The sequence below is a fragment of the Thalia democratica genome, chromosome 4, assembly GCF_965202585.1.
Source record: "Thalia democratica chromosome 4, ktThaDemo2.hap1.1, whole genome shotgun sequence".
In the NCBI taxonomy this organism is placed as follows: Eukaryota; Metazoa; Chordata; class Thaliacea; order Salpida; family Salpidae; genus Thalia; species Thalia democratica.
In genome coordinates, this window is record NC_139168.1 from 17,150,152 (window position 1) to 17,169,444 (window position 19,293).

Consider the following 19,293-nt stretch of genomic DNA (forward strand, 5'->3'; position numbering starts at 1 on the left):
TTTATTTCCAAGCCCGACAAAGGAAGTGGAGTAGTGTTACTCCAAAAAGATAAATACCTGGCAAAAATGAATGATATCCTACTGGACACCAATAAATTTAAAAAATTGGGTCCAGCGAATAATTGTGATAATACCCGAAAAATAGAAAGTGCATTTCAACGAAGATTACTATCTTTGAAAAATAATAATAAAATCACTGCAAGCGTTTATGACGCTATACGCCCATCCGGGTCATGCAGACCCAGACTGTATGGGTTGCCAAAAACACACAAAGCAAAAGTACCTCTGAGACCAGTCCTTTCAATGATTAATTCACCGCAACATAAGATTGCTAAATGGTGTGTGGAAATGTTGAAACCATTAGAATCAGTATACTCGATCTATTGTATTAAAGACTCATTCAGTTTCGCTGATGATATTAGACAATTAAAAATCAGTCAGGAAAACATTAGTATGTGTTCCTTCGATATCAAGTCTCTTTTTACCAGCTTACCGATTAAGGAGTGCATTAATTTAGTTGTGAATGAACTATTTAAATACAGATTAGCTCCAAAATACCTAAAACCAGAAGTCTTCAAAGAATTATTAACATTAGCATGTTGTGGAGTAGAATTTAGCTTTAATAATCATATGTATAAGCAAATTGACGGTATATCAATGGGGTCGCCACTTGGTCCTATTCTCTCAAACATTTTTGTTGGTTTCCATGAACAACAACTCATAAAAGATATCTCTCCCATTTATTACAAACGTTATGTAGATGACACGTTTGCCATCTTTACAGACGATAAAGACAGAGATGAATTTCTATTAAAACTGAATAGCATGCATACAAACCTCGAATTTACTATGGAAACAGCAACTGAAAACAATTTAGCATTCTTAGATGTTATGGTCAACAGGGAGAATCAAATGTTCTATACGAACATTTTTAGAAAAAGTACCTTCAGTGGGGACTATGTCCCTTATAATTCATACAGTCCAATGAGACAAAAACTAAATCTAATCAGTTGCCTTACATATAGAGCAATGAAAATTTGTTCTGAAAAATATTTAGAAACAGAATTATCAAATGTGGAAAGAATCTTTGCGACTTTAGGGTACCCTCTAGACATAATAAAGAAAACAATACAAAAAACAAAGACAAAGTTTGAGTCAATAAAATTTGGTCCAAAAAAGTGTCCGGTATACCTTAAGTTGCCATACAATCAGAATACAGTTTTGCATAATAATTTGAAGAAAATAGTAGAAAATGGCTATAGATCTGTTAATTTACGAATAGTATACTCAACCAATAAACTGTTTCAGATTAAAAACAAAGATAGATTACCCACCCTAAACACCAGCAATGTAATCTATAAATTTGTATGTTTATGTAAAAAAACATACGTGGGTAGAACGAGTAACAATTTGATTACAAGAATCAACCAACACATCCCAAAAAACCTTTTAAACAAGATTAAGTCATGTAACGAGGAAAAGAAATTTGATGATTTGGAAAAACTAAATAGTAGTTCAGCGATTGGCCAACACCTGATTACTAATCCTAAGTGTGTCGAAAACTATAAAGTGGACAACTTCAAAATTATATCAGTTGCTCGTAATGAATTTCACCTAAAAACTCTAGAAGCTATATACATTTTAAGCTTAAAGCCAGAACTCTGTAAACAAAAGAAATTTGTTTATTCGACCATTTTGTTTAATTCGTTGAACTTAAATTAGTTGATTAGTAAAGTTGTGTTACATTTATATTATTTCTGATTAAACGATTGCCTTAATTTGTTAATTTTTACTATTGTGTTAAATTTAATTTGTTTGCTTAAATACTTAGCTTTATCAGTTAATCATTATTTCAGCTTGTTTTGACACGAAAAAATACTGAAGAGCGTGTCCGAAAAGTACTTCTATTTTATTTTGTTTGTTTGCAATAAACTATTTTATAATAAGTTTTTGTTTGTTTTTGTTTGTATCAAAGAAATTTTCGTTTGGAAACAAAAGTAAAAGCAAGTAAGTTAATTAACTGTTTGATAAAAGTTTGCAAAATTCTAAAAATGATAAAAACTGTTTTTTTAAAGGAAACTGCATATAATATAATTCAACAAATTTTACACTTAGTTAATTTATGTATTGTTAAATATATAATTGCATTGAAATAACCTTGTTTATAAAATGTTTAAAGTCTTATTTACAAATAAAATTCAATTTTCTATAGGTTTATATAATTTTGTTTAACAATTATAAATTTTTTAAACTTGGAAAAGGAAACAATCTTAAAAAATTGAAAAATCAATAACTAACATTTTTTGTTAACATAAGCTTTATTTCATTAAAAAAAATTAAAATTAAAGAAGATAATTTTACGATAAATGTTTGAAATAAATTGGTTTAACCGACAAATACAATAAGAAGTTTAAAAAAATAAACTGTTAACTTAAACTTTTAAACTGTTAAAACTTAAAAAATAGTAATTTTAGTAATCTACGAACTTACTTGATTGAGGAAAAGCAATACCCAGGAACAATAAAACTTATTAAAAAACCAGTTAGTTCTAAGCTATTAGTTTTTGTTAAGTTGATGTTGGATTTTAGTAAAACAAAAATCTTTATTATAAGAAAAAAAATTCTTAAAAACGTTTTATTGCAAAATCAATTTTAATTTTTCATAGATATTCTTTCGTTTTTTATTTTACATTTAAGATATTTAAATTAAATTTAAATTTCTCACTAAACAACTTAAGGTGAAAAACCTAAAGTTTAAACCAAATAGTGTAAAAATAATAAAGTAAGCCAATAAATAGTCTATTCTTCAAACAAATAATACAATGATATTAAATAAGCAATCTTTACCTAACATTTGTTTTTAATACATTATATCTGTAACAACTGAAACTAACAAGCTTGATTTATGTTTTTATATTTCTCGCATTTGTTAAGAATGTTAATAGTTGTGCAAAGATAAACTAAAGTATTCATTAATAATATATCCTTAAAAATATTAAAAAAAATAGTAAATAAGCAAACTGGATAAAAATGTTTGGTTCTGATAAAAAATTGTGTAAACAAAACACCTAATTAACTTTTCTTGTTTTTATTTAGTTGTAAATTTTAATTATTTGCAATTTAAATCCAACAAGATTGTACATTTTTTCAATATTTATTGCAGTTTAAATGCTCAAAGCACAGACGAAAAGGTACAAGTTGTCCGTACTCATCACAATTTAAAAAGCAGTACCAAGGTCTTGAGTATAACACTTTGCCTATAAACAAAAGAAGTAGCAGCCCGTGGACTATGTAGTAAGTGAAACAAAATACAATAAGAAATATATTACGTAAATAATTGATAATATGTATATCAGAAGTTGTTATAATGTTGAGAACTTTGAAACACACAAATTGATTACATTTAAAAAAAGTAGATCAGTTATGAGCAGTTTGTTTTTACTAGGCATTTGTTTTATTTTAGAATGTCTTTACAGCTTTTGGTAGAAAACTAAAATAATGAATTATGCAAATGTCTTTCACAAAGTGTTATAATAACACATTTTTAAATTCCTAGTAGTAGTTTAACACAAACGATATATGATACTTGACTTAAATTATTCAAATTCCCACTATTAAAACATAACGTAGTTTAAATATTATACACCATTTAAATAATACTTTATGTATTAAATCTTAAATAGTCTATACCTTTAGTTATGTATTATGTTTAGTTTATGAATTTTATAAAACTGCTTATATTAGGTTTTTATACCTGGAATTCATTTGCGTCATATAAGTTATTATTAAAAAATTGAATTTTATTTTGTTGAAAAATTGTATATTACTATTTAAAATACTAAATAAAATGTCAGTTTAAAAAAAGCATAAATTAATTTTTCATAACGTTATTTTTAAAATATAGAACGTGTGAAATTTCAAAATAAAGTAAAAATAGTAAAACCTTAAAAAAAATTATCTACAACATACTGTTAAATATTTTAGTAATACTTAAGTATTGCGTAAGAAGATATATATATATATATATATATATTGTTTGTTGAAAGATTAAAAAAGCGTTCAAAAAGTCTGCTTTAAGGACCTGGTGAACAAAAAAAAAACTTTTCGGTTATCAAGTCGCACGACACGGTTAAATTTTAGTTTGAATGTAAAATGAATTTATTCAGTTTTATTCTTACTTTAATTCGTGCAATTTAAAAAAAAAATTTAAAATTTAGAAAAACTTATTTTGAAAAAAAAAGGATATCTGCTTTATTTTGTTGTCGACTAAAAGAATAGTAAAATATATCTTTGTATAAATTTGTACTTTTTATATATTTTTTACAGATTATAATATTAATATAATATAATCTTGGTCATTTTGTTGCGCAGGAACAATTTAAAACTAATTTTTATTTTTAAGAGAGTTATATTAGAAAAATATATTTGTTATATTAAAACAGCTAATTGAAATAGTAAACAGCATTTTGCTGTTAATTAAGTAGATATATAAAATTTGTTGTTAAAATTTAACCGAAAAGTTATTTAATTTTTGAATTTTTATAAATAGTAAAAAGATATTTTTTAACAAAAAAAAATAAAGATTAATCATGGCATTTATTTAAATTTATACATAGTTGCCTAAAAAATATCAAAAAATTAGTTTAGTTTGAGTTGTTTTTCACACTTTGACTTTTTGTTTATAATTGATAATAGAATTTTATTTTTGCGTTTAAAAATTTACTTTGTATTATGTTCGAAACTTGATATTTGCACATTTGTAAAAGTAGAAAACTTCTATTGTCACAAGCAAATTAAAACTACTCATAAAACTTCAATTACCTAAATCTTAAAACATTTAATACTTAAAGTTTATTATTCAATATTAAAATTGATATTATTATATTAAAGTGAAAACTTTTGTGTGAAACTGAATATTTCATTGCGTAAAATATGTACATAAATGAAAATATAGTCTTTAAAGTTGATTTGAGCTTTTTTTACACTGAACCATATTTTATGATAATTTTAACTAAAATCTTTACTTTAGTGTTTTTAATATATTTTATTTAGGAAAACAATCACAAGTAAACATTTATTTAAGCGTTTTTAACTAAACTATACATTAGGGTGCATCTGTTGCCCCGACCTTGAATTTTTCCAAGTTTTACTTTTGACGTTTGGAAATTACATGAATAGACAGCACAAAAAAAAAGCTTCCTAGCTTTAATGCTTGTTGAGGAAATTACTTTTAAAAATTTTCCTTTATATAGGAATATTATATAAGCGAAAAAAATACTTTTTCACTAAAAAATTGTTTTCTCCTACGTTTTTTGAGATAATAATTAAAACAATTAAAAACTGCTATGAAAATAAAAAACTATTAAAAAGTAAAAAATTAATTACTGATTTTTTTCATTATTTAGCATAAGTTTTTATTTTTCTTTTATTTTAAATTTTGTTAAGACAAAATTTTCAAAATATGGCATCGAACATTTCCTAAACGTTCAAGGTATTTATATCACAAAACGTAGGAGAAAATAAATATTTTGTGAAATAGCTTTTTTCCCCTTATCAAATATACCGATATAGAGAAAAATTGTCAAAATTAATTTGCTCCACGAGGCTTAAGGCTAGAATTTTTTTTTCTGTGCTTATTTGATTTCTCAACGTCAAAAAGTTAAACTCTGCGAAAGTCTCAAGTTTTTATTTTTAAGGGGCAACAGATGCACTCTAGTATACATGCTAGTATGTTTTTTAAAGAAAGCAATACAATGAAACCAATGATGAAATAGATATAAATATTTTTTTCACTATAGTAACAAACAATTTAATTCCAGTCTTGAATACGTTCTACATATAAAACCTTTATTTAAAATATCAATCACCTCCAAAGTTGTATTGCTTTTAGGTTACTTCAACTACAAACAATTGTTTACAATAGTATCAAACTTTAGTTTTTAGTCAAATAAAACATTTCAGACCGTCACAGAGTAACATCAAAACAAATATGTTTAAACAATTTTTATATATCAGTATACTAATTAAATACGTTTCGCAACTTTTTTTTATGGTAACCGTTTTTTTTTCAGTTTCAAACACAACCGTCACAAAAAAAACATTAACTTTTTGGTATTCAAATATTTTTACATGCTAAAATAGTGTTTTAAAAAGTTAACATTTATTACATTTAATATGATGTTAACAAAACTTTCACTTTTAGTTTCGAGTACGATCGCCACAGAATTCCCGCGCTTTTGCAACGAGCTTGCTGCGACTGCCAGTCATGCGTGACCATGGACAATTTTGGCTTTTTTCTTCCCGCCGCCCGCAAGTACTCGCACCAGGTCCGCATCCCCGTCCAAGTGCGGAGAAGGTCGTCGAGGCAACCGCGAAAGTGGGTGCGGGTCGTCGAGGAAGTCCCCGTGGCGTGCACCTGCGCCGTTGCTAAGTGGCAAATTTGATGGTTGCTAAGCAGCAAATTTAAAAAGTTGTTCGGTTTCTGTCGAAGCTGCAGTTAAAGATTGCTATGCTACTAACTTAATTATTTGTTATAAATTTTTTTTAAATATTTACATAAGATGTTTTACTTTTTACTGTTTGTGAAAAAAACTTATAAATAAAAAATTACTTTTGTTAACATTTGTTGGTGGTTTTTTGTTTATTAAAAAAACTTTGCATGTTTTTATGTTTCATTACAAATTTTTCTCCAAAACCTTCACTAGAATACACTAAAAACTAAAAATTTAAAGTTGTTAAAACAGTGCGTTAATAATATTTGTGCAACTTCTATAAAAACATGTCGTTTTTGTTTGATATTATACTGCATTTAATTATTGCTTGAGTTGCAGTTGGTTATTGATGTAAGATATTGTTTCAAACAACCTTATTTGTAATTTAAAAACTTTTATAATTTTAAACGTTATCATATGTACTTTTGTTAAATAATAAAACTTAAACACTAATTCATTTTAAAAAACTTTTCTTTATAATCCAATAGCTTTCTTAGGTTGTGTCATGTAATCCTTAGTGTGTTATGTTAGTATTTCTACTAGTATTGTGCTCATTATTAACAAAACTTCAAATCCTGTAAAAAAAAATTTATTAAAGTTATTTTTCTTACTTCATCAAACAGTTTTATTAAACTAGGAATACTTTTTGTACCAAAATATTAATGTTGTGTTATAACGTTGTTTTTTCTTTTGCTGAAAAGTTTCACAACTTGTATTTTACAGTTAATTTCGCTAACTCTCACCTTTCTTCAATTTTTTTTGATTATCTGAAAAGTTTAATAACTAATTTGAAAAATTTTACAGATCTAATTATTAAAATAAGTACATTTAAATCATTAAAATATTTTTTGTACATAATTATCAGGTAATTGTTTTGATTTGAAAAGTTTTACAAATGTTAGAGTTAATTTTATATAGTCTAATTTAAGAATTCGAGTTTTTTTTTTTATGGTAAAAAAACATCAGTCTCGATCTCTACCTCTTTCAACGATAAACGTTTTGAGTTAATTTAGGTTCAAAATTGCAAAGTTTACGAAAATCAGAGTTAAACTTTTTTTTAATGATTATAGATTTACTATGTTCAAATTTTTTACACAAAATTTTGTAATTTTAGACTGAAATTTTTTCTTAGTTGGTTCTAAGTCAGGAACACAACCAGTAAGTTTGGTCGTTTTTTCAGTGTAGCCTATAATAATAGGACATTTTATTTAATATCTTCAATTTAAAAATAAAATTTGACCCTTAAGAAAAAATCTTAAGAGTTGTCATGTAACGGTTACAGACACATAAAGTATTTACTTTTGAACATTTAGCTAACTCAAATATTAAGTTTTTAGACAACTTAAACTACTGTTACACTCAACACTTTTTTTACTGAAAAATATACTCAGCTCTTTGCAAATATTCCTGTATGGGAAGTTGTAACAAATTGGCAAACATTTTGCGCACTTAAGTGATTTAAAAAGAAAAAAAGTTTGATTATCTTTAAAAAATTATTCTTACCTGTGCTGGATAAACTTTAGTGCAAATGTACTGACATACTTTTAAATTTTTCTTAAGTTGCCTCAATCAGGATTGCCACTCGTTTTTTTCAGCATTTTTCTAGCTTTTAAAAAGTACACATTTTTTATTCTTGTTTGTGTTTAAAGTTAAATTTAAGGTAAAAAACTGTGTTAAATAGTATAAAAACATTGAAAAGATACTGTAAAGCTACTTTAAATATGTTTTTTGATGATGACAAAAATTTTTCATTTATATGATAGATTTTTGAGTAAATCGAAATTTTACTTTTGAACATGTGAAAATTATAAAATTCCAGGTTTTTTTCAAAACTTCTAAAATTCCAGGTAAAAAGACATCCTTGCTTTTTTGTAAAAGTTAAAGGGTACATAAACCAAAGCTTATATATCATAAATACCACACATTATAAAAAAAAATCAAAATAAGTTTTACAGAACTATTTATTATTTAACTAACATATGTTTCTGTGTGTTAACTTTTTAACATACAGAAGCATATGTTAGTTTAATAAAAAAAAAGTTCTGTAAAAATTTATTATAAAACATCCTAGTGAACTTGCTTCGCTAGGATTTCTATTAACAAACGATTGACTTTAAATTTTAAATAGTTAACAGAACATTCTAATTTTCTTTGTGAATTTTTATTTATTGGAGAACTGACATTTTGCCAATATTATAAAAACAGATCTTACGCGTAGGAACTATGTATGTTCTTCTGGTAAACAAAAGTTATATAAAAATATAAATTTATTCAGCACCTCTCCAATAAGCATTTTATTATTGAATTTTCATACAATAAAAAAGGATCTTATCTCAAATACTTGAAACATTGCAAAAGTCAGTAAAATATGTCGCTTTTAATGATTCGTTCAAAAACAATTCTTAAACCAGATCTAATAGATGTTATGTTTAACATAATAATTCTAATTCGACAAAATAATGTTAACTTAATTTTTTTTTTGGGCTGAAATTATTTTGATCATTAAAGTTTTTAACAATTTTGAACTATTAAATGTTATATGGTGAAAACAAAACACGTTATTTTATCATGAGTGTATGCATAAATATATTTTGTACAACAAAACCAATATTTTAAAGTATGTAAACTAAACTATTGCTTTCAATCTTTTAAGAAAAAAAAATACTTTAAATTCTTAAAAATTGTTGAAGCTTTGAAACAGTTCTTAAACATGAACTTCTAAATACAATAAATTCTAATAACTATATTTTTTCTAAACGATTAAAACATTGATTTTTTATAAATTTCAAATTATATCGTCTACTTATCAAAATTTGAAAATATTTCAATTTTAAAAAAATGTTGTATCTATAAGAAAAATTGTAGTATTAGAAAAATATTATCAAAATTTGTTAGTCATAGACATTTGAATTTTTTTAATTAATCGAATTCGTTCAACTTCTTCTTTGTTAAGACTTAAGTACAATTATAACTAATACAACAAGTTAAATTTTATTACTTTCAAAATGCTACACAAAAGTAAAAGCTACATAATGAAACGCAAAAACCAAACTTATTCATATAAACATTTTAAATGAAGATTGAAAAAATTAAAGGTAATTGTTTGAAACACTTAAAATTGAAAATTAATATAGCATCTATTAATAACATACAGAAGTATATTTTCACTTGACAATTACCGATTATTAACAAGTAAATTATTAAATACTTTATGGCACAACGCAATAAAACTCAGCAAGTAAAACCTCAACTTATTAAATATATACAAAAGAATTTTTATAAAAACTCAAAAAAACTTTTATGTTAGGAGATTAAAATCAAACTCAAAAAAATTAAAGTTTTACTTTTCATTTTTTTAAAATCAGCTTTTATTTTTCACTTTCAAAAAATCAAAGTTTTCTTTTTTACTTTTAAATAACAATTTTTTTCTTTTTCACGCTCTAATAATTAAAGTTTTCTTTTAACCTTCATTACTACCTTCTTGAGTGAGTACATACCATTGAAGTCAGTCCATCTCAGTCCCCATGCATTAGTTTTACTCGGATTCTGGTATTCCCCATTCAAATTAGCATGATGGCAGTTATTAAACCACCATCCTCCACTGCCTCCAAACTTAATAGAGCAATTTCCTAAAAAATATATTTCTTCTTTATATCAAAATAATTAATAAATTTTAATACAATATTGTATCTAGTTCTAGTTTTAAATGGTCGTTTAAAGTAATTTTTTTATTAGAATTGTTTTAATATAATCCGGATATTCCTAATTTTAAATTAAGGTCTCGACTTTAAAAACATATTCGAATCAAAAAAGGAGTATTAAACATAAATATTTTTTTTTTACATTAAAATGAGATACAAATTGTCTTTAGAAATCATTAGTCTAAAATGATAGAACTTGTTGGTACATTTTGAATCATTTTAGTTTTAAATTAGACACGGGTCCTTGAAAACATCATTATGATTTCAAATAACTCTAACTTCAGCAACACTAATATACTCAATTCCCTCTCACAAGTGAATAGAAATGTTTCAATTAATGGTCTACTGGATCCAACTGTCCAGATCCGGATTCGATAGGATAATACCTTTTTGGGTCCAGATCCGGTAGGATCCTAAGGTTATAGATAAAGCTTAATGCTTAAAGTAGGGCACTTGAAAAAAGATAATAGAAATATTTAAGTAATTGGATTGAATTTTATACTAGACATAACGAGAACTTTGAGAGTTTCATAGAATCAAAAGGGATCGTCATTTCAAAATAATCTCTGGATCCGGCCAGATCGTAATTTCAAAATGAGATTCAGAACCACAAACGGCCGGATGTTAATTTTAAAATAAGGTCCGATTCCGGCGGCATTTTAATTTTATGGATCCGATAGATCAATAATTTCAATTGATAGGTACATCACTGTCAAACAATTTTTTTTATACTGAAACTCAACCCTAATCGAGTCTGCAAAATAAGATGATAAAAATATTAAATTCATCTCTTAGAAACACCATCTCGTCATTCATATAAACACTTATAAATAGTATGACTTCAATTTACAAAAACCAAATCCTTATTTTGAAAGAAACTCACAATTAGTTAGAAGAACAATACAAACTGATAAATTTTAACATTTGTACCGAGAAATGTTGACAACTTTAAATATGTAGAGAAAACAGATTTAAGAAAGGAATCAATTCAAGTTTGAGATTCTTACATTGAAATATATTTATTGGAAATAAACAATAATTGTTTTTTTTTATTTTAATATTTTGCCAGCATCGACAAAAAAACTTTTTTAGCCTGACGCTTATTAGCCTTATAATTTCTGACGACAAGGACCAATGAATAGAATGAGTTGTTAAATAACAAATTAATTAGTACTTACCATTTGGAGCTGCGTCGTTATCTTGGTCTTCAGTTGAGAATTTCATTCCGTTATGATAGGCCAGGGAATTACCTATGTTAGAAAAAATATTAATTATCTTTAGTTAGTAACCTGTGGCGAAATTATTTTTGATTAGTGATGCGTAGAGTTTACAAGTATTTATTAAAACCATTAACTGTATACTTTTAAACTAAATTTGTATGATAGTATTACTACAGTTACAAAAAAGGTTTTAAACAAAAGTTTATTTGAAAAATTTAAAGTATTTACAGTTTTATATTAAAACATTAGGTTTTCTATTTTTTAAGTTGAGCATCAAGTCCAATACTACACCCAACACCTTTGTTGTAACTATTGTTGTTAATAAGAACACACCATTATAGTTCTTTATAAAAAATTAAAAACACCAATAAATTATGTAGAAATTTCAAAGGACTATGCTTTACAAATCATACATGTAATTAGAGAATAAAATAACTTTTAGTTGTCAAAAAATAAACTAACAAGTATAATATATAAAACTAAAAATTAACCTGCAGTTCCTGTGTACTGGCCAACATGTAATATAAACTTTCTAGATTCATGGCTCAGGTAAAACTGACTAAAAATAATTAAACATATATTTAATACTAAATAATACACAAACTATTTTTAATTCTTAATCAAAGAAAACATCAGCTGAAGTCTAACAGAGCTAAGGTTGGAATTTAGTATGCCGTGAGACAAGTTCAAGTTAACACATAGTTTTAATCACACCACTTAGATCATCAGACCATAAGCCTTCAGTAAACTGAGACCAGGGTTTTGGTGTGATCAAACCTGTTGACCTGAGTTTGCATCACGGCATACATAAATCCAAGCTTAGCTCTGTTAGACTTTTGCTGATGTTCTTTTTTGATAGTATTTAAAACAAGCGTACCAATTTATCGAATGTTGCACAACAACTAAAAATGGCTGAAGTTAATAATCATACCAGCAAACGGTGAAACATGATAAACCGCTTGTAGATTGATAAATGCAAGGTTGCAACTGACTGACTTCAGTAACAACAAACCCGGGTCTCAGTTTGTTATAGAATTTGGTCTAATGATCAAAGTGGTAAAATCAAAACTTTATGTTCCTCACTTAAAAGTATAAACTAGCAAAAGTCATAATCATTTGAATGAAAAAAGCTGGTCTTTAATGTAAATTTTAATTAAACAAAATGTGTAAGCTATTGTTGATGTTGTACAAAAGGAAAGTTAACAATGTATAATTTTGAGGAATTAAAAATATTTTAATCTGAAACTATATTAAATAACTTCAGTATTTTAGTATATTTCTTTCTGTTTTTATAAGTTCTAAGTTGTTTTTAAAATTAATAAAGACACTAACTCGTATACTGCATATGCTGTTTCTCCATTAAACTTCTCCATTTCAATTCTTAAAACATAATCTTTATTTTTCAGAATTGAATACATGTTCCTTAACCCTTAAAATTATTAGATTTTTATCATATTGAACAATATTTACTTATTTTTTATAGTATTTAAAATTTAAAAAAAATTAAAGTCTTAAATTGATCAACAAAATACTTGATTCTTTATCTTATTATTAAAAACTAAAAGCAGTTTTGTTGTAATAACATAAAAACAAGGTATACTGATATTCAAACGAACCAATCCAGTAATTTCCGTTTTTATCACCAAACCCCTTGAGGTAATCTAACCAACTTCTTTTGAAGCTTGTTGATGAGTCTGTCCTTCTTTGTAGGACCTGAACAATGTTATAAAGAGGATTACTACTGATATTGATATGCATAAAAATATGTTTTAATGCTGCTATGTTCAAAAAATATTTAATTTCAAAGTTTTATAACATTTTTGGTGAAGAAAAAAAAATTACTAAGTTTTCTTTTGGTTGAATTTGAAAGTTAAAAAAAAATTAAAAAACCAAAAATAAACTTTTAAGTTTTAATGCATCTATATCATTAAGTTAACAAAAAAAACTGACAGTCCATCCAGTATTATCAGAGTCGAATTCACAAAAAGCTTCTACAGTTTTTTCAGCATTCTTAAAAGGATTTATTGTAAAAACACCATCTTGAGCTCTAGAGTTGATTTTCTTGACATCATTGCAATCACGTGCTAAAATTATGTTTACAAGCATTAACAATATTAAAGTAACAATTGTATGGGTCACCACTTTTTTCTATGTCAAATGCAGTATACGTAGAGTTTTATAATGTTTCAAGTATAAACTGACATATAAACATTTATGTTTTTTTATGTTCAAAATTTTAACAATATAACAGATATGTAGAGTGCATATATAACAAGTGTTGGTAAACAAAACCCACTAACTAAGCATTAAGTTATGACCATAGGAGGGATAAATCACTTTTTCATATTTTGATCTTAATTTTTTAGTTTTAACTAAGCTACAGGATGCATTTTACTGATTTTTCATTTCAAAGTAAATAATGAGATATAACCAGTTAAAGATGTAGAGTGCAATAAGTTCTTATAGGAAGCACAAACTAAAACAAAAACAAAATCAAAGACAATTTCACTTAAAATATGTCTCCTTCAAGTTTTTTAAGATAAGTACTTCATGTTTTCAGAAAAATCTAATATTTATAAAATCTGTTGCATAAAAAAAATCTATAAAAATAGCAATAAAAAACTAAAATATTAGAAACTTTGTTGCGACAGAATACTATAAATATTGCAAGGAATACTTCTCGAAAATTTAAAGATATTTCTCTCAAAAAATGTAGGAGGAGATAGATTTTTAGTGAAATAGTCTATTTTGCTTTTCTTAGTTTGCGCCTCCAATAAAAAACTTATAACACTCAATAACTTTGACCACCTATATCTCAAAAATTATTTTGAAATTTAGAAATCTGTAAAATGCAGCTTGTAGCTTAGTTTAAATCAAAATAAGATCAAAATGTGAAAAAAGTGATTTACCTCCCCATTTACTTTAATCAATTTTGTATACTTCAGGGGTTGGCAAACTGCAGTACAAAGGTACATTTTAGTTAAAATAATACATTTTAAAACATTATAGAAAATATTTTGTGATAAAAACTTGAATTACACTCATAATTTTATAAACTCATAACTAGTGTCTATGAATGTTTATTTTATCACACTTTTAGTTTAAAACAAAGTTGATTAGTACACTTATTAAGTTTATTTATAGCATACTTCTTGTAGTTTCCTGTTTGTATATGTAGACAAATTTAATCTTTGTTGTAAACTTAAAAACTTTATTTAAATTGTAAATACTAAACAACTAAAGCAACCTCCCATAAAAATTTTCATAAGATTTTTCAATTTGTTATAGTTTATATTGATGTTTTTGAATCTATCCTCTAACTTTTTTTTGTATTTACTCAATGTACTTAATTTCTCTTTGATTTTCTTGTTGGATGTTTTATTTTCTGCTTTAAGAGTTCGTTTTAGTTTATAGTAGTTGTCAGCCAAACTTTTATGGTTGCCTTTTAATTTATTGAATTTTTCTTCTAATTTTTCTTGCTTTTCACTCATAACATGTATTTTCTTTTTGTTTTCTATGTTATCTCTTCTAAGATACTCTACAACTGATTCTAAACGACTCTGGGGACCTGAATTTCCAGTAACTCCTACTTCACCCATTCCACTGCCTTCCCTTTGATCTTCATTTTCAGAAAGACTTCTAACGTGACGATTTGTGGAAAGTCCACCAAGACTTTGGTCCTCGTCATCAGAAGTAGAAAGAGTCCAGTCACATTTGGCTATATACAAAATGTTGAATAATAATAAAACAAACAACTTCATATTATGACTGTAAAATTGAGTTTTCAATTATTTATTTTGGTTAGTTAGTTTATATTTATCAATGTTCTTGACATTATATATAAATATATATGTTACTGTGTAAAGTAAACTTTGAAACTGCCTTCTGATACGCAAAATAGTCTAGTTATTAGGGACACCAGAACCAGACTAATTAAAATTTACCTAATATCAAAACATTTAATTTCATTTTTTATGGTTATAAATCTAAAATTTTTGCTTTAAAATTATGGTAATCTGTTTTTTTTTGCAAAATTAAGAACCTAATAAGAAGTTATGTAATTAGAAAATATCTAAATATATTTTTGTACTTAACCTAGTTAACCTTCCAAGATTACGGTACTTAAGCCCAAGCAGGAGAAACATGTATATTTATTAAAAAACTTATATTAAATTTATTTAACTAAAAGTTGCCAGCAAAAGAGTAACATAAATGTTTAAAATATTTTTAGACAGTTTCAATAAATGTAACCTAAAATACACCCTGTAGAACTTATTTTTTGACTTTCATTTAAAAATCTTAGTAGATTGTATTTTTTTATTATCAAAACTTTATATTTAAAATAAAGAATAAGTCTGCAAGCTATTACAAAATACCTAAATATGAGTTTAACTTGCATGATCTAGAATAGAGGTGGGCAACAAGCTTAAGAAGTTAAAATGACCGGCCCCCAAACCTTTTTTTAATTTAAATGGAATCTGGCCAAAAACAAAATTGATCCGGTCCGCAAGTAGATGATCAGGCCCCGCTAAGCATTTTCAAAATTTACAAAATTTTCAAAATCCGGCCAACCAATGTAAATATTACAAAATTTGTTTAAAACATTTTTAGATTATTTTATTAAAACAAAAATGTAAGACTTTGACCCTGAAAACATTTGTAAAATTGGCTTTTTATTTTTGTGGTGATAAAAACACTCTTTTGTTAAAGTATCTTTTCCTGTTTTGAGTCAGTTGAAGTAATCCAAAAACAATTGTTTGCTGAACTAACTTTGATGATCTTACCAACCATAAAAACTTTCATAAAAAATGGACGTTTTAAAAATTGTTGTCTTTCCCAGATGTGTAGTGAGTTGTTTTTATACTTGTTTAGAAAAGTAAACAAAAATTTTAAGCCAAACTGCTCAACATTAAATTTTAATAAATTATTTTAAGTAGAGACTACACTTTCCACTCTTTACTGCTATTGATTTTTTTTTATTTATGACTTTTTGATTAGTTATATGGTTTAGTTAAGTGATGACCAATTGATGACAATAGTTTCACTTGATAATGAGTTTGATTGTCGTTTTGCAGACTTTCAACAACTAATAGAAGAATTTGATATTGTGTCATCATAGTTGACGTTCAACACCAAAAATCACCTAGTAATATACAGTTAGAACTGCTAAACTTCAATGTGACAGTACACTAAAAAAAATTCAAACCTTAAAAGTTTAAAAGATTATATGCCCTACTTAACAAGCCAAATTTTGTTAATTTAAAAAAGATGGCAATGAAGTTACTTGTTCTGTTTGGGTCTACATATATTTGCCAACAAACATTCTAAACCATGTATATAAACAAAACTTAGCTGCGTTCAAATCTTACTGATACCAATCTGCAGTCATTACTGAGGATATCTACTTCTAATATACTTCCAGATTTTAAACAAATTGTTAAAAACTTTGATGATCCACAAATGTCTCATTGACTTTTTAGTGTAATTATTCTTGCTTAACTCTTCAACCTTACATTTAAAATATAATATGGCAGTTTTACATGTTAGTTTTTCATTTAGTACTATTTTCATTAGTGAAACTGATCTTAATCTAAAAGTCTATTAAATTAAATGGTTATCATGTTTAATCAAAAATTAATCTCTTTTTTATTTTAGTATTTCATTATTTTATGTTAGTACTTATACAAAAGTATTTTAAATGAATTTTTTGATAATATTATTTTTAGAGTACAGACCTTAATTAAGTTTCATAAGTTGATTGTTACTGTTTGATATTTTGATAGTAAAAGTACTAGAATTTTAAGCCAAAGTATTTTTTTATCTAGGTTTAACTGTTTTTTATATATGTAGATATGAAAATTTAAATCAAACATATAAATTTTATTCCTTTTAGTAGATTATGTAATGAATCTTTATTAGTTTGTGCAAATTAAAAGGTAGTAGTTTAATTTTGTAATGTTAGTTAACTTCTGAATAACATTATTAATGAAAACTCCAGCCAAGGATTGCCAAAATTAGATAATTTCGGATAATTAACAATTTTTAAGTGTTTTAGCTTAAAATATTAGGCTCGAGTATTTTTTAGTAAGTAAGCTATTGTTTTTATAAGACTAGCTAGTATTAATTCGGTCCAGAGTTATAATAAATATAGAGTTATGAATACCTAATAAAAATTAACACAAAATTTCATACTTGAGAACCTTGGTAATTAATATATTGATTCAAAATTCTGAAATACCCGATCAATTAGCATCCAGCCGGATCTAATTCTTTTTCAAATTAGTTTCCATTTGGATCCGGATCTTTGTTTAAAATTAGTATTTAGCCGCATCAGGATAATATTTTCAAATTAGGATCCGGATCTAAAAAAGGATCCAGCTAATTCCAGTAGATCACTAACTCAAAATGCTACTGCTGAGGATTTTTTTTTGGATCCGGCTGTCAACTATTTACGTTGCCCACCCCTAATCTAGAAGGATCTTTTTATTTGGTTCTAAATTTTAATTGATATAATCTTGAGTCTCATTAAAATTATATTATTAAAGTTGTTTACAAATCTTGACTTGATACAAAATTACATTCTGTATTTTCTGTTCAGCACATTTTGAGTCCAGTGTGTGTCCCCTTGCCCTTTACATTGTAACATTAGTCTAAAACTTATATAATTTACTACATAGTGACATACTTAAATTAAATCATTTTCGAAGCAGTTATATATCAGATCCACAAAATATAATTTGGTGGTACCAAATAAAGCTAATTTATAACATATAAAGTTATTAATGCTAGATTATACTTCAAATATTTTATCGTTTATTAATTGGAATATTAGTCAGAAGCTTTTTCAATGGCAGGCCAGATTTATCAAAAAATGTTTCTTATGTCAGACCTATTAAAAACAAAAAGCTGACAAATAATTTGAATAAATATTTTATACACTTCTTAGTTTTTAAAATAAAGTGGTATTTAAATTATAGTTTGATAAGAAAATTAATTCAATGGTATATATGAACAAATTTGTCATAAAAAAAAAACATTTTTGTTGTTTTAAGTTAAAATAAAGTCGAAGCAAAAGGTTGCTGTTTGAGAAAATATGTGAATCTAGCCCACAAGACTACTTGCCAATAATTAACATAATAAATGCTCTCTAACCTAAAACTTATTATAGTTATATACAAATGAAATATAAACAAATTTAGAACTCAATGAAATTGCCTGCAAATATGTTTTTAATACTAAAACTTGTCTTAAGAAACATTGAAAAAATATTTCAATAAAATTTACAAGATAATATAATTTTAAAATAGTAAACTGTATATTAATTTATCAACACTTTTGTTGTAATTGTGGTGGAGACAAACTTTTTAAAGATTATTTTACAAAATAAATTGGGCCAGTTTATGTTAAAAAAAACCTGCTTACTGGTCCACAAACTACAAAAGGTGCTCAACTTTATGATAGAACATTGAAAAAGGAAATATGAAAATTTTACAGAATTGCTTAAGGTTTTTAGAAAATTTTTCAAACATTTTTAAAATACAAGTTTTTGGTCTTTCTTAAGTATAGAGCTTAAGGTTCAAAAATTTTATAAATTGTATAACAACATTGATAAAATACTTTAAAGCTTTATCAGACGTGTTTTCTAATGAATTAAAGTTTAAATGATACAAAAAATATTTATCTTTACAATAGACTTCTGAGTCTAATCAAAATTTTATAACTTCAGTTGTAAAAACAGTTAAAAATTGAAGGTTTTACCAGGTTTATAGTTATTTTTCTTAAAAAAGGCTTTTTTTTTCAAAATTTCCAGATTTTTTATGCCTGAATAGTCAAACTCTAGGTTTTACAGGATTCCAAACTTTTTGGCAAGTCTGATTTTAGC

The 19,293-nt window shown here is 25.7% G+C and overlaps 1 protein-coding gene across 1 annotated transcript; it reads right to left on the reverse strand.

Moving 5' to 3' along the window:
• Positions 1 to 9,937: 9,937 nt before the first annotated feature.
• Positions 9,938 to 15,172, reverse strand: LOC145833084 (fibrinogen-like protein 1). Its single transcript, XM_082940283.1, has 5 exons — positions 14,842 to 15,172; positions 13,362 to 13,495; positions 13,028 to 13,124; positions 11,370 to 11,441; positions 9,938 to 10,119 (listed from the first exon to the last, which is right to left on the reverse strand). The coding sequence occupies exons 1-5, from the start codon at positions 15,170 to 15,172 to the stop codon at positions 9,938 to 9,940; spliced, it is 816 nt and encodes a 271-aa protein (XP_082796409.1).
• Positions 15,173 to 19,293: the final 4,121 nt, after the last annotated feature.

Coding starts and splice junctions, on each gene's coding strand:
- LOC145833084 (XM_082940283.1), bottom strand. CDS start 15,172: ATGAAGTTGTTTGTTTTATTATTATTCAACATTTTGTATATAGCCAAA. Junction 13,496..14,841: donor ATTAAAAGGCAACCATAAAA/GTTTGGCTGACA, acceptor ACATAATTTTAG/CACGTGATTGCAATGATGTC. Junction 11,442..13,027: donor AAACGGAAATTACTGGATTG/GTTCGTTTGAAT, acceptor TTTCTAACATAG/GTAATTCCCTGGCCTATCAT.